We start from the raw sequence: 15341 nt of genomic DNA on the forward strand, positions 1-15341 counted from the left end.
CCCAGATGATGATTTGCTAAAAAGAATGGAAAGAGCTCTACATGATGAAGTAAGCCTCCATGGGGTCCCTGTCTATGTCTCTCTCTCTTAGGAATGAGTTTATTCATATCTTGTAACTAAGCGTATGTTTTTTCATTTTTCTGTAGGTTGTAGATACTGAAATGGATGGTCAGACTGATACTGAGCAAGACTGTAGTGATGACGGTACCCATGGCGCATGTAGCGATGATGGTATTGAGATCGACAATGATAATGCGTACTCTCCAGAAAAATATGTTCAGGTAACACTAACCTTTCTTCACCCTGCTTGTTTGTGATTCTACATTATTGTAGCTATGAGATGCAGCTACAGGAATTAGAAGGGAGCACAACCCTTATTTCTAATTTCTAAGCTACAATATACCATGTAAGTACATTCGAATGTCTTAAATTCTAAGGTTACAAATATACAGGGGGCACATACCCAGAATTCTAGTCAAGTCAACAAGGATTGTTCCATGCCAGAGTTACCACGTGAGCCAATGGTTGCAAAGGTATGTTAGAAATATACAAGGGGCAAGAAAATTAAGGTCTGCTCTTTTTGGTTGTCCACGTAGCTTCAACAGTGCTTACTGCTGATTGCTTCTCAGACAGCCTGCATTTGTGATTTTCCAGGGATAGTTCTTGCCAAACTCTGCTCACCGATCTGCTCTTAGAAAATAAAACCTTGCAGATTTCAATTCACAAAAACTAGAGACAAACCTGAAAACTAAAACCTTTCAGATTTGAACCACATATCATAACTCTTTTATTATTTAGTGTAAAATGGTCTCACTGGATGCTTTGTCCTGAAAGAAAGCACAAAATAAATATTCCAATGTATTGCTATTTTATGGTCACATGCAGCAACAATTATTTTGCTGTTATCCTTACTGCAGGCAAAAGAAAAACTGTCATAGCAAGTAAATAGGCATGTGACTAAAAGGAAATTTACTTAGCAAGTAAATATTCCATACTTGGCTTGTTCAGATAGGAAAGACTGGTGGGAGACTGCAGCTCATAAACACATTTGAAGGGAAATATGCTGCTTCCTTAGTTCCATCTAGTATGTATGATATTTTTTTGAAGGGGTCTTAATGTGAGATTTGGTTAACAATCTTGCTATAGCTCCCAATATGAAGTTAAAAACAATAATCTGATTAAGAACTATTGTATGAGATGTGCTAACATTATGAACTATTCTAGTCATGTACATCTATTTGATTATCAAAATCCGAATTGAGTGCAACATAAACCATGTTACATGTCACAAAATTGATAGTGCAACTATGACTGCAGGTGGCACATATTGAGAATCAAGGTCATGCAGATAAGGGTTCTGAAGGTCTAACTTTTCCACGTGCTACCACAATGACCAATATTGTATGTCTATATTTTATATTATTGTAACACTTCAAAGTATGGCTGAACTTGCTAGATCAATGATATGGTTTGATTGTGTCTATTGCAGAGATCTCAAAGAATTGAAGCTCCTGCTTGTAATCAATCAGGATCGGTATGTGCTTGTTTCCTTTGTTTTGAAGCTAAATTAATTACAAGTTTGATGATCATGACTATGTTTTACAAAATGATAGAGCCAACTGGAAGTCTATCTTATTTCACTAAGAAACAATTATAAAATCGTGGCCAAAGGAAAGCTAGTGACTACTGATAGCACTCGAAGCATTGGTGGCACTGTGCTTGGAAAAGAATTTGTTGGGGTTTATGTTGAGACCCTTGAAAATAATGGCAATGGAAACAATGGAGATGAGATGTTACCTAGACCACTCTTTTCTATCAAAACTATGAAAGATGCTATTGGCTTTCTTGTTGCTTGGCCTCGTTCGCATGTAAGTTCTCTCTTATATTATCGATTTTTTTTTTGTATTTCTAAAAAATATACTACATATCCCTCTAAACACATGTCTCATTGTAGGTTAAAAAACTTAAGAGTTCAACTCAAGCTGGTACAGCCTTGGTATCTTTCATTCTTGCTATATTGGTTTTATTAGAATTCATGTGTCAACTCAATCTTGTCTTATTTTGCAGCTTGATGGAAACGTGTAACTTGATGTGCTTGGAAAGAGAAGCAACAAGTTTCAGAGTGAACAAGATAGACTTTAGATGTTAGTGAAAAATATAGATATTTGTATAATATTGCCACTTTTCCTATGCTTCTTTATGAATATGGTTTGCTTCTAAGAGTGCACTTTAATGGATCATTAAACATTATCTTGTTTTGTAAAGACAGTGGATTTTTCAATGCAATGCCTTCATGATTGACTTCCTCATTATCTAGTCATTCCAATTCATGTGTGTCCAAATTTGTAGAAGTCTCTTTATTTCTAGTAAGAATGTGTAACTATAAATATGGCTATAATAAAAATATACACATTATAAAATGGATAAATATCTTTTTTTAGATGACGTTATAAAACGTTACTATATGATGTTTCTATATTAGTAGACACGAAATATAAATGTGTGTAAAATTATCTCTATTTTCTTGAAACGCAAAATGATGTTACTAAACAATGTATCTATATTGTTAGACACGTAATATAAATGTATTACTTAAACGTCTCTATACTTCTTGATACACAATTTGATGTCATTACAAAACGTGACAACATTAGTACACACATAATATAAATATATCTATGAGAACGTCTCTACACTTTTTAACACACAATACAACATCATTACACAACGTTACTACATTAGTACACACATTGTACGAATGTATCTATGAGAACGTCTCTAAATTTCTTAGCACATATGAAGCGCTGCTATATAACGTAACTACACAAATAACCACGTTATACAAATGTATCTATAAAAGTGTATCAATGTCCGTAGGCATGCAACAAACGTCTCTACAATACGTCTCTTTATCACCTTGACACGCTTAGAGAACTCGTCTCTACAAGTCCTGACACGGTCCATGCGAAGACGCTTCTAACACGCTTTATAAAAACATGCCTACAATCTTGTAGAGACGAAATAAAACGTGTCTATCATATAAATAAAAGGTCACTACAGGGGGTATTTCTAGTAGTGTACCAACCAGGAATAAAGGGGCCAGCCCAGGCGCTGGCGTGGCTACCTTTTTAGTCCCGGTTGGTATCACCAACCGGGACTAAAGGTCCACTTCTATTCCCGGCTACTAACCCTTTATTCCCGAACTCCTATTCCCGGCTACGTAACCATGAATAAAGGGGGTTGGCAGCCGGGAATAGAAGCCCTTTTTTTACTAGTGCATGTAATAAACTGCTTCCTTCTTCCTACTTCGTAAAAAAAATACAGAAATGCTATACAACACATATGTGTTTTAGCAAAAAAAAAACACATGGATTTTTTTGTCCCTCTCCCTCTCTCTTTCTCACCGGTGACCACCGGCGCCGGTGACGGCGACCGGCGAGCTCGCCTCGGCGACCGCGCCCGCACCCGGCGCGCACACGGTAGCGGAGAACCAGCACCAGCACACGAGCGAGCGAGCGCGGCGGTCTTCGGGTGAGCGCACACCGGCACGCGAACGCGCAGCGCGGGCGAGCGGACGCGGCGGGCGAGCATGGCGCGGCTCCGGCGAGTGGACGCGGTGGGCGAGCATAGCACGGCTTCGACAAGCGGACGCGGTGGGCGAGCGGATGCGGCTTCGACGAGCAGACAGCTAGCAGCCTGGGAGGAGCGTCGAGCGAGGCAAAGGCGGAGGCGAGAAGCCTGGGCACCGGTGGCGGCTACCTGCAGCGACCGCAACCTGTGGCGGTGGCGGCGGCGGATCTGTGATTTGTCCTTCCATAGAAAAAAATTGTTTCCTGATCTTGATCTGTGATCTGTGAATCTGTGATGTTGTGATTGTCTGAAGGTAGAAGAAGGGTGGAGACTATTGGATCTTCATCTTATGGTTAAAAAAATTAGAGTGTTGGAATTGTATAAAACACATGATTGTGTAGTAGACAGAGTTACAAAAAAAACCATTTGCTAACTAAACTAAAAATCGCACCCACGTTTTTTTTCATGTGTGTGCCATGCAACTGTCAAGATCTCGTGCGCCATGTTTCTCATCTTCCCGGTAGCCCTGTTGGCGTACATCGGGCCAATGCACGAGAACGAGGGACACCCCCGCACGACGACGGAGGACTACATGGTGCAGCCGCCGTGGGTTCCCTTTCCAACCAACCTCTGCTACCGCTGCTATGAGGCCGAGGGCATCGCCCGCGGGTTCCGGCCGAACGCCTCCGGCGTGTCGGACATCGGCAGCCTCCTGCGCCTGCATCACCCGTCCTGCCGCCTCATAGTCCACCGCAGCTGCCCAGAGGCTGAGCCGCGGCTATTCCCTCTCCAGGCAGACCTCTTCGCCAAGCCCGTCATCCCCACCACCAGCCTCCTCCTGCCCGGTGACGTTGTCGATGACGCCGCCCCGGCCCAAGACGGAGACGGTGTGTCCTTGGCGCCACTGATGCAGTGGTTGGACGAGCAGCCCTGGAGGTCCGTCGTCTACGTGGCGCTGGTAAGGATGGCAACGGGGCGGTTTCGGGTCGGATATCTACGGGTTTCGGGTCTTACGGGTTTGAGTTCGGGGATGATTTCTCACCCACGGTTTTTGGGTTCGGGGCCCCGAAACCAATCAGGTTCGGTTTCGGGTTTGGTTTTCCACCCGTGGATATCCAATGGATATCCGAAATAAATCATTTGGAATTAAAACTCATGTTTTATAATATGCTAATAATAACTTGTTTACTTATATTATTAAATTTTATCTAAGTTGACTCGTGAAAATATTTATTATTTGTTGCCTCTTGTTTATACATGTGAATATGTGTATATATATCATGCATATGTTTATAGAAAGTCCTTATTTCTCTTACTATGTTGCCATACAAAGCGGTTTTCGGGTATCCATTCGGGTTTCGGGTATCCGTGGGTTCGGTTTTGGGGACGGATTATCACCCAAATCGGTGTTCGGTGCGGTTTTGGGTTTCGATTTCGGGTTTCGGGTTCGGGTACACAGAGACTCCACCCGATCCAAATCTGCCCCTGTTGCCATCCATAGGCGCTGGGGAGCGAGGCGCCCGTGACGGCGGACCACGTCCGAGAGCTCAGCGCACGGGCTGGAGCTCTCTAGGGGAGCGCTTCCTCTAGGCTCTCTGGCCACCGAGCGCAAGCGACCACTCCGGCGCGCTGCTGCTCCCCGGCGGGTTCAAGCAGCGTGTCGCGGGGCGCTGGTTGCTACAGGTGCGCGAGCTCGCGTACGGCGCCGTGGCCACTTTCCTGACGCACTGCGGCTGGGGCTCCACCGTGGAGGGCCTCTTCCGATTCGAGCGCCCTCTGGTGATGCTACCGTTTGTGTCCGACTAGGGCCTCATCGCCCGGGAGGTGGCGGCGTGGGGGGGGGGGGCGAAGTCGAGGTGCCCAAGAACGACGACAATGGGTCATTCCGCGCAGTCGACGTCACGGTGGCTGTGCGGCGGGTGATGATGGAATGAGGAGGGCGAGTGTTGGATTTAGGATCACAGATCACATGATTTGACGCTGGCTAATCCTAACCGGATTCGACGCAATTGTAAGAATGCCCTGAAAAACTGAAGAACACAGGCAACTGTCAACAAAGCGCTGACAAAGTTATTTTCCTCAGATTGGTGTGATCAGTACATGACGATTACAAAAGGTCTAAGCGGTTCCAAATGAGGCTCACACAAGCTACTTATACCAGCAGCATTTACAAAACACACACGGATACAAAACAACTGCCTACACAGAGGCAAACACACATAGAAAAGATAACTGTAGAGGACGCGTCGTGCGTGAGCGCGGTCACCGCTCCTCCACCACTGGCTTTTGAACTCACGTTCCCGCCTTGGCACAATATATGACACATCACTGCTTGGCTAGTTGACTTAGTGTACTCTGGGTTACATGCAACATTCTCCCCCTAAACCCTGTAGTACACTAAGATCCCTGACACCAAGGATATGTCTCATCACCATCAGACTCCTAGCTGCTAGAGCTTTAGTCAGTGAATCTGCTTTCTGCTCTCCGGTTCCAACTCTCTTGGCAACAATCTGACCTCTTTCAATGCACTCTCTGATAAAATGATACCTTGTATCCATGTGTTTGCTTCTTCCATGAAAAATAGGATTCTTCATCAGTGCAATTGCAGAATTGTTATCCACAAACAATGCCACCACCTTTGTCTTTGTTGATGTCATTTCACTCAACAAGTTCCTGAGCCAAATGGCCTGCATAGTTGCTGCTGTTGCTGCCATAAACTCTGACTCACATGATGACAATGCCACAGTTTTTTGCTTCTGGGAGCACCAAGTAATCAGATTGCCATTCAGATAGAAGGCCATACCTCCAGTGCTCCTCCTTCCAACCAAATCACCAGACAAATCACTGCCAGTGTAGCCCACTAACACTTCTTCACCACCAGCTTGAGTGTAAACAAGTCCCATGTCCACTGTACCTTTGAGGTGCCTCAAGATTTGCTTCACTGCCTGCAGATGCATGACAGTAGGCTTCTCCATAAACCTGCTAGCCATTCCAACTGAGTATGCAAGATCAGGTCTTGTATGTAACAAATACCTCAAGCACCCAATCATCTTTCTATATTCAGTTCCATTAACAGGTTTACCTTGTTTATCCTGGTGAAGCTTGATTCCTGGATTCATTGGAATTTTGGTTAGGTTGCAGTCACCCACACCAAACTGATTCAGAATCTTTCTGGCATAGTTTGATTGCTTGATTGCAATAAAATCCTACTGCTGATCAACTTCAATACCCAGATAGAATGACTATAACCCCAAGTCACTCATCTCAAATTGAGTTGTCATTTCTTACTTGAACTTCGAGATCTCAGCTGGATTACTCCCTGTCACAATCAGATCATCAACATACACACCTAGGACCACTGCATCCTTCCCTGTTCCCCTAGTGTAGACAGCTGGCTCACTAGCACAGTTGGTGAATCTCAGACTCTTCAGACTCTTATCAAGCTTGATATTCTAGGCCCTTGGAGCCCGCCTAAGCCCATACAAAGCCTTGCTGAGCTTCAGTACATGCTTCTCCTTCCCTTTGACTTCAAAACCTTCAGGTTGGGAGACATAAACCTCTTCCTCAAGGTCACCATTCAAGAATGCAGTTTTCACATCCAAGTGATGTACCTGCCATCCTCTATTGGCAGCTATAGCTAGAATCATTCTGACTATGTCAAGCCTAGCAACTGGGGCAAAAACTTCTTCAAAATCAACTCCTTGTTTTTGTACATACCCTTTTGCCACCAGCCTTGCCTTATGCTTGATCACCTCTCCATCAGCTTTTCTTTTCAATTTGAACACCCATTTTAGCCCAATAGGTCTCTGTCCTTGTGGTAGCTTAACCAACTCCCAAGTTCTATTCTTTGAGACGGACTGCAACTCACTCCTCATTGTTGTTTCCCAATTCTCATCACCAGTAGCATCCTTATAGCAAGTAGGCTCTTCCATAACTACTAATAAGGCCTCAACATCAAAGTCAAGCTCTATCTCTTCTGTCATTTCATATATCTCATTCAGATTCCTAAATCTGGTAGGAGTCTCATCATACTATTCACTATCCGGCAATAGACTATTTGAGTGCTGTCCATAACCATGACCTGATGCTGCACTAGCTGGCTGTCCACCTGTTGAGACTGGAGTCACCACATCTACCCCAATATCTGCTACTGCTCCTGAGGACTATAGCTGATCTGGCAATGTGTTGCTGTGGACAGCTGAAACAATTGGAGTTCCTGAACCTGAAGAACCCAATGCTCCCCCTGACTTAGGAACTGTCTGCTGAGCATCTTCTCCACCAATCATTCCTCCCACACCATGACTCCAACTCCTAAGCTCATTCTCAACAACAAATTCAGTTGATACATCCTCAACAGAAATCTTGGACCAATCCCAAGGCATTGCTTCTTCACAAATGATATCTCTACTAACAACAATTTTGTTATTAATTACATCAAGCAGCCTGTGTGCCTTGCACCCCTCATCAACACCTAAATAGACCATTGGTCTACTCCTGTCTTCTAGCTTTTTTAGATGAGGACTGCTGTTCTAACATGAGCAGTACACCCAAACACCTTTAGATAACCCAAATTTGGTTTCCTTCCCCACCAAACTTCAAAAGGTGTCTTCTCACTCATGGCCTTAGTAGGCAATCTGTTCAACAGATACACAGAATGTCTCACTGCTTCACCCCAAAGCTTTCCAGGAACATTCATGCTCTTTAAAAGTGATCTTGCCATCTCCATCACTGTTCTATTCTTTCTTTCAACCACACCATTTTGCTGTGGAGAATATGGTGCAGTAAAATGCCTCTGAATCCCAGCCCTCTCACACACTTCATTGAATGTGCCTGCAATGAATTCTCCACCTCTGTCAGACCTCAGAGTTTTGATCTTTTCACCAGTCACATTCTCAGCCTCAGCCTTGAATTTCACAAAAGCATCAAGAGCTTGATCCTTGGTCTTCAACACATACACATAACTCCACCTAGTGTAGTCATCGATCAACAACATGAAATACCTATTTCCTCCTGCTGTTGATGGTGAAATTGGATCACAAAGATCAACGTGAACCAACTCCAATTTCTTCTGTGCCCTCCAGTTAGCCACCTTTGGATAGGAACATCTAGTTTGTTTAGCAGACAAACAAGCTCTACACAGCTGATCAGGATGTGAAATAGCTGGCACCCCTTTTGCCATTTTCTTGTCAGACAATAATTTTAGTGAATGGAAATTTGTATGACCCAATCTTCCATGCCAAAGCCAAGCTTCTTCACTGACACTTGCAAGAAAACAAACTGGTGCAGCTACATCCAACTCAATCTTATACAATCTATTCGGAGTTCTCTCTACCTTCATGATCAATCTAAAGGGGTTTTTCTCAAATACCTCTAAAACATCATCATCAAGTCCACCCGATCCAATCTGCCCCGTTGCCATCCATAGGCGCTGGGGAGCGAGGCGCCCGTGACGGCGGACCACGTCCGAGAGCTCGCGCACGGGCTGGAGCTCTCTGGGGAGCGCTTCCTCTAGGCTCTCTGGCCACCGAGCGCAAGCGACCACTCCGGCGCGCTGCTGCTCCCCGGCGGGTTCAAGCAGCGTGTCGCGGGGCGCTGGTTGCTACAGGTGCGCGAGCTCGCGTACGGCGCCGTGGCCACTTTCCTGACGCACTGCGGCTGGGGCTCCACCGTGGAGGGCCTCTTCCGATTCGAGCGCCCTCTGGTGATGCTACCGTTTGTGTCCGACTAGGGCCTCATCGCCCGGGAGGTGGCGGCGTGGGGGGGGGGGGGCGAAGTCGAGGTGCCCAAGAACGACGACAATGGGTCATTCCGCGCAGTCGACGTCACGGTGGCTGTGCGGCGGGTGATGATGGAATGAGGAGGGCGAGTGTTGGATTTAGGATCACAGATCACACGCTTTGACACTGGCTAATCCTAACCGGATTCGACGCAAATGTAAAATGCACTGAAAAACTGAAGAACACATGTTTCAGCAACTGTCAACAAAGCGCTGACAGAGCTATTTTTCTCATATTTGTGTGATCAGTACATGACGATTACAAATGGTCTAAGCAGTTCCAAATGACGCTAACACAAGATACTTATACCAGCAACATTTACAAAACACAACCCTGAGATAAACAACTGCCTACACAGAGGCAAACACACAGAGAGAAGATAACTGCAGAAGACACATAGTGCGTGAGTGCGGTCACCGCTCCTCCACCACTGGCTTTTGAGCTCACGTTCCCGCCTTGGCACAACACCTGATACGTCACAGCTTGACTGGTTGGCTTAGTGTACTCTGGGTTACATGCAACATTCTCCCCCTTAACCCTACAGTACACTAAGATCCCTGACACCGATTATATGCCTCATCACCATCAGACTCCCGGCTGCAAGAGCTTTAGTCATTGAATCTACTTTCTGCTCTCCGGTCCCAACTCTCTTGGCAACAATCTGACCTCTTTCATTGCACTCTCTGATAAAATGGTACCTTGTATCAATGTGTTTGCTTCTTCCATGAAAAACAGGATTCTTCAATTGCAGAATTGTTGTCCACAAACAATGCCACCACCTTTGTCTTTGTTGATGTCACTTCACTCAACAAGTTCCTGAGCCAAATGGCCTACATAGCTGCTGCTGTTGCTGCCATAAACTCTGACTCACATGATGACAATGCCACAGTTTTCTACTTCTAGGAGCACCAAGTAATTAGATTGCCATTCAGATAGAAGGCCATACCTCCAGTGCTCCTCCTTCCAACCAAATCACCAGACAAATCACTGTCAGTGTAGCCCACCAACACTTCTTCACCACCAGCTTGAGTGTAAACAAGTCCCATGTCCACTGTACCTTTGAGATACCTCAATATTTGCTTCACTGCCTGCAGATGCATGACAGTAGGCTTCTCCATAAACCTGCTAGCCATCCCAACTGAGTATGCAAGATTAGGTCTTATATGTAACAAATACCTCAAGCACCCAATCATCTTTCTGTATTCAGTTCCATTAACAGGTTTACCACCTTTATCCTGGTGAAGCTTGATTCTTGGAATCATTGGAATTTTGGTTGGGTTGCAGTCACCCACACCAAACTGATTCAAAATCTTTCTAGCATAGCTTGATTGCTTGATTGCAATAAAATCTTGCTGCTGATCAACTTTAATACCCAGATAGAATGATAGTAACCCCAAGTCACTCATCTCAAATTAAGTTGTCATTTTAGCTGGATTACTCCCTGTCACAATCAGATCATCAACATACACACCTAGGACCACTGCATCCTTCCCTATTCCCCTAGTGTAGGCAGCTGGCTCACTAGCACACTTGGTGAATCTCAGACTCTTATCAAGTTTGATGTTCCAGGCCCTTGGAGCCTGCCTAAGCCCATACAAAGCCTTGCTGAGCTTCAGTACATGCTTCTCCTTCCCTTTGACTTCAAAGCCTTTAGGTTGGGAAACATAAACCTCTTCCACAAGGTCACCATTTAGGAATGCAGTTTTCACATCTAAGTGATGTACCTGCCATCCTCTATTGGCAGCTATTGCTAGAATCATTCTAATTGTATCAAGCCTAGCAACTGGTGCAAAAACTTCTTCAAAATCAACCCCTTATTTTTGTACATACCCTTTTGCCACCAATCTTGCCTTATGCTTGATCACCTCTCCATCAGCATTTCTTTTCAATTTGAACACCCATTTTAGCCCAATAGGTCTCTGACCTTGTGGTAACTAACCAACTCCCAAGTTCTATTCTTTGAGATGGACTGCAATTCACTCCTCATTGTTGCCTCCCAATTCTCATCACCAGCAGCATCCTTATAGCAAGTAGGCTCTTCCATAACTGCTAATAAGGCCTCAGTATCAGAGTCAAGCTCTATCTCTTCTGTCATTTCATATATATCATTTAGATTCCTAAATCTGATAGGACTCTCATCATACTGTTCACTATCTGGCAATAGACTATTTGAGTGTTGTCCATAGCCATGACCTGATGCTGCACTGGCTGGCTGTCCACCTATTGAGACTGGAGTCATCACATCTGCCCCAACATCTGCTACTGCTCATGAGGACTATAGCTGATCTGGCAATATGTTGCTGTGGATAGTTGAATCAGTTGGTGTTCCTGAACCTGAAGAACTCGATGCTCCCCCTGACTCAGGAACTGTCTAGTGAGCATCTTCTCCACCAATCATTCCTCCCACACCCTAACTCCAACTCCTAAGCTCATTCTCAACAACAAATTCAGTTGATACATCCTCAATAGAATTCTTGGACCAATCCCAAGGCATTGCTTCTTCGCAAATGATATCTCTACTAACAACAATTTTGTTAGTTAATTACATCAAGCAGCCTATGTGCCTTGCACCCCTCATCAACACCTAAATAGACCATTGGTCTACTCCTATCTTCTAGCTTTTTTAGATGAGGACCTACTGTTCTGACATGAGCAGTACATCCAAACACCTTTAGATAACCCAAATTTGGTTTCCTTCCCCACTAAACTTCAAAAGGTGTCTTCTCACTCATGGCCTTAGTAGGCAACCTGTTCAACAGATACACAAAATGTCTCACTGCTTCACCCCAAAGCTTTCAAGGAACATTCATGCTCTTTAACAGTGATCTTGCCATCTCCATCACTGTTCTATTCTTTCTTTCAACCACACCATTTTGCTGTGGGAGTATGGTGCAGTAAAGTGCCTCTGAATCCTAGCCCTCTCACACACTTCATTGAATGTGCCTGCAATGAATTCTCCACCACTGTTAGACCTTAGAGCCTTGATCTTTTCACCAATCACATTCTCAGCCTCAGCCTTGAATTTCATAAAAGCATCAAGAGCTTGATCCTTGGTCTTCAACACATACACATAACTCCACCTAGTGTAGTCATCAATCAACAACATGAAATACCTATTTCCTCCTGCTGTTGATGGTGAAATTGGACCACACAAATCAACATGGACCAACTCCAATTTCTTCTATGCCCTCTAGTTAGCCACTTTTGGATAGGAGCATCTAGTTTGTTTAGCAGACAAATAAGCTCTACATAGCTGATCAGGATGTGAAATAGCTAGCACGCCTTCTGCCATTTTCTTGTCAGACAACAATTTTAGTGAATGGAAATTTGTATGACCCAATCTTCCATGCCAAAGCTAGGCTTCATCACTGACACAAGCAAGAAAACAAACTGGTGCAGCTACATCCAACTCAATCTTATACAATCTATTCAGAGTTCTCTCTACCTTCATGATCAATCTAAAAGGGTTTTTGTCAAATACCTCTAAAACATCATCATCAAGTACAATTTTGTGTCCAATTTCTGTCAGTTGACCTAGGCTTATCAAATTGCTATGAAGTTTTGGTATGAAAAACACCTCAGTCAAAGCCCACTGATCACTAGATTTGCATTGGAACAAGATTGTACCTTTACCTTTGATCTCAACAGTAGAGCCATCTCCAAATTTCACTTTTCCAGTGATTTCTTCATCAAGAGTCTCGAGCATCTCTAGATCACCTGTCATATGGTAGCTAGCACCATTGTCAAGATACCATAGATCTCTTGATGACTCACTGTCACCTGTCAGATGCAACTCAGGCAACACTCTTTTCTCATGTAGAAACACACTCTCCTCTTTGCCTCCTGAAACCTACTTCCTCAGTTTCTGCAAGCACTGAGTGCTTGTGGCTCCTTGCCCTCATCTACATGAGCATGGTGTGCCTCATCTTGCTTCTTGGCTTCTGGACACATATTTGCATAATGCCTAGTTTTGTGACACTTGAAACACTTAATGTGGCTTTTGTCTCTGGTGCCTCCTGCTCCATCTTTCCCAGATGAATCACCTTAGCCACCCCGACCCTTGCCACGGCCACGACCGTGACCTCGGACCACCTACCACTACCTCTCTCTGAAGAATCACCTCCTCTAGACCCCTTGTATTTGGCTTCCCACTCCACCTGGGTCAACAGCAACTGACCGCTACTGTTGCTCGTCACGGATCTGGCTCCCCGCTTCATCCCCTCCTCAAACGCCTTCAATCTGCCCACTACTTCGTCGAACGCCACCGACTTCAGATCGAAGAACTGTTCGATCCCGGCCATGACATTTAGGAATCGATCGGGCATGGTCTCGAATAACTTCTTCACCAGCGCCGCATCCTCCAACGTCCTACCAAGGTTGTTGTACCTCACCGACATCGCTGTCAACTTCGCAGCAAACTGATCGATTGTCTCCTCTTCCTTCATCTTCAATGCGTCGAATTCTGCCTTTAGTGTTTGCAACCGTGCATCTCGCACACGATCTGCACCCACGAATCGGGCCTTTCAGGGAGTCCCGCAGCTCCTTCCCTGATTTCTTCTTCGCAACTTGCATCAACAAGTCATCGGACAGGCACTGAAACAGATGTGCCCGCACCTTCTTGTCCTTGCTCGCTGCCGCCTCCGTCTGTCTGTCCGCCGATGTCCCCTCTGGTGGCTCCACCATCCCTGCTCCTCCATGATCGCCTGCACCTAGATACTCCAGCTGATGAAGTTAGTCACCTGTCAGTGTTGGGAACACTTGATGGTGCCCTTGGCTGCCATCTCCCCGACCTCCGTCACCACCACCCGATGTCGACATGGATGAACTCTCGGTGAGATTGTGGATGCATGATCACGTGATCTATGGCTCTGATACCAAATGTTGGAATTAGGATCACAGATCACACGCTTTGACGCTGGCTAATCCTAACCGGATTTGACGCAAATGTAAAATGCACTGAAAAACTGAAGAACACAGGTTTTAGCAACTGTCAACAAAGCACCGACGGAGCTATTTTCCTCAGATTTGTGTGATCAGTACATGACGATTACAAATGGTCTAAGCAGTTCCAAATGACGCTAACACAAGCTACTTATACCAGCAGCATTTACAAAACACAACCTTGAGATAAACAACTACCTACACAGAGGCAAACACACACGAGAAGATAACTGCAGAGGACACATCGTGCGTGAGCGCGGTCACCGCTCCTCCACCACTGGCTTTTGAACTCATGTTCCCGCCTTGGCACAACATCTGACACATCACTGCTTGGCTGGTTGACTTAGTGTACTCTGGGTTACATGCAACAGCGAGGCGCTCTCACGCAGCACCACGGAGCTGCATAAGGTTGTCGGGGACAGGGTGAGGCAGGAGCAGTACGTCAATGAGCTGGTGGACTACTTGCAGCGCTACAAGTGAGATGGTTCTTCGATGGTAAACCACTGACATGTGCAGCTCTGGTGGTAACCAACTGCCTGCACTCTAAATTATAACTCATTTTAGTTTTGTTCATCATCAGACTGTAAGTCACACGACTAAGGCCCTGCTTGATCCCATGGATTAAAGTTTTATTCACTAAACTTCAGACCAATTTAGCTCATGTGGCTCCAAACAGGAGGTCCAAAGTGGTGTGTAAAGTTTACACCATGTCCCAAAACTTTAGACCACACAGGTGAGCTAAAGTGGTATAAAGTTGTAATCCTCATCAACTTTAGTCATCTAAACTTTAGACCTGAGAATCCAAACAAGCTCTTACAATTGAGATTGGAGGAAGTATATCCTAGTTTGTCCCGTTTTGTGTTTTACACTTTTACAAGGATGTATGCAATATATGTAATAATATACTCAAAAGAAGAAGGAGAGATCTACCATTTGTGTGATGAGATCGTGGGCCTGTTTGGTACATCTTGTAAACTGTATGTGGCCTAAATTAGCTGAAATTAGAAACTAAATGAGATGCTTTCTTTTTGCAACTTTTCTCTAGAAAAGTTT

General features: G+C 44.8%; 2 protein-coding genes and 1 pseudogene across 2 annotated transcripts; 2 read left to right on the forward strand and 1 right to left on the reverse strand.

Annotated features, from left to right (window-relative positions):
• The window catches only part of LOC136543703 (UDP-glycosyltransferase 91B1-like), a 33223-nt pseudogene extending 27847 nt beyond the window's left edge, over nucleotides 1–5376 (forward strand).
• On the forward strand, nucleotides 1390–2085 carry LOC136542889 (uncharacterized). Its single transcript, XM_066535518.1, has 5 exons — nucleotides 1390–1401; nucleotides 1490–1534; nucleotides 1614–1868; nucleotides 1955–1996; nucleotides 2068–2085. Exons 1-5 carry the CDS (start codon nucleotides 1390–1392, stop codon nucleotides 2083–2085), a joined length of 372 nt encoding a protein of 123 aa, XP_066391615.1.
• Nucleotides 5377–8080: 2704 nt separating the features above from the next.
• LOC136543704 (uncharacterized) lies at nucleotides 8081–13744 on the reverse strand. The gene is made up of 6 exons (XM_066536081.1): nucleotides 13450–13744; nucleotides 12981–13127; nucleotides 11287–11435; nucleotides 10819–11017; nucleotides 10294–10710; nucleotides 8081–8583 (listed from the first exon to the last, which is right to left on the reverse strand). Exons 1-6 carry the CDS (start codon nucleotides 13742–13744, stop codon nucleotides 8081–8083), a joined length of 1710 nt encoding a protein of 569 aa, XP_066392178.1.
• Between the last annotated feature and the right edge of the window lie 1597 nt (nucleotides 13745–15341).

This window comes from Miscanthus floridulus, chromosome 3 (assembly GCF_019320115.1).
Source record: "Miscanthus floridulus cultivar M001 chromosome 3, ASM1932011v1, whole genome shotgun sequence".
NCBI classification, from domain to species: Eukaryota; Viridiplantae; Streptophyta; class Magnoliopsida; order Poales; family Poaceae; genus Miscanthus; species Miscanthus floridulus.

Excerpts from the sequence above, each read along its gene's own strand:
- LOC136542889 (XM_066535518.1), top strand. Across the intron at positions 1,535-1,613 it reads CTTGTAATCAATCAGGATCG|AGCCAACTGGAAGTCTATCT; the intron begins GTATGTGCTTGT and ends ACAAAATGATAG. Across the intron at positions 1,869-1,954 it reads TTGCTTGGCCTCGTTCGCAT|GTTAAAAAACTTAAGAGTTC; the intron begins GTAAGTTCTCTC and ends GTCTCATTGTAG.
- LOC136543704 (XM_066536081.1), bottom strand. The coding sequence starts at position 13,744 with ATGTCGGTGAGGTACAACAACCTTGGTAGGACGTTGGAGGATGCGGCG. Across the intron at positions 13,128-13,449 it reads AGGTGATTCTTCAGAGAGAG|GTGACAGTGAGTCATCAAGA; the intron begins GTAGTGGTAGGT and ends TGCATCTGACAG. Across the intron at positions 11,436-12,980 it reads CTCTACTGTTGAGATCAAAG|AAGAGATAGAGCTTGACTCT; the intron begins GTAAAGGTACAA and ends ATGAAATGACAG.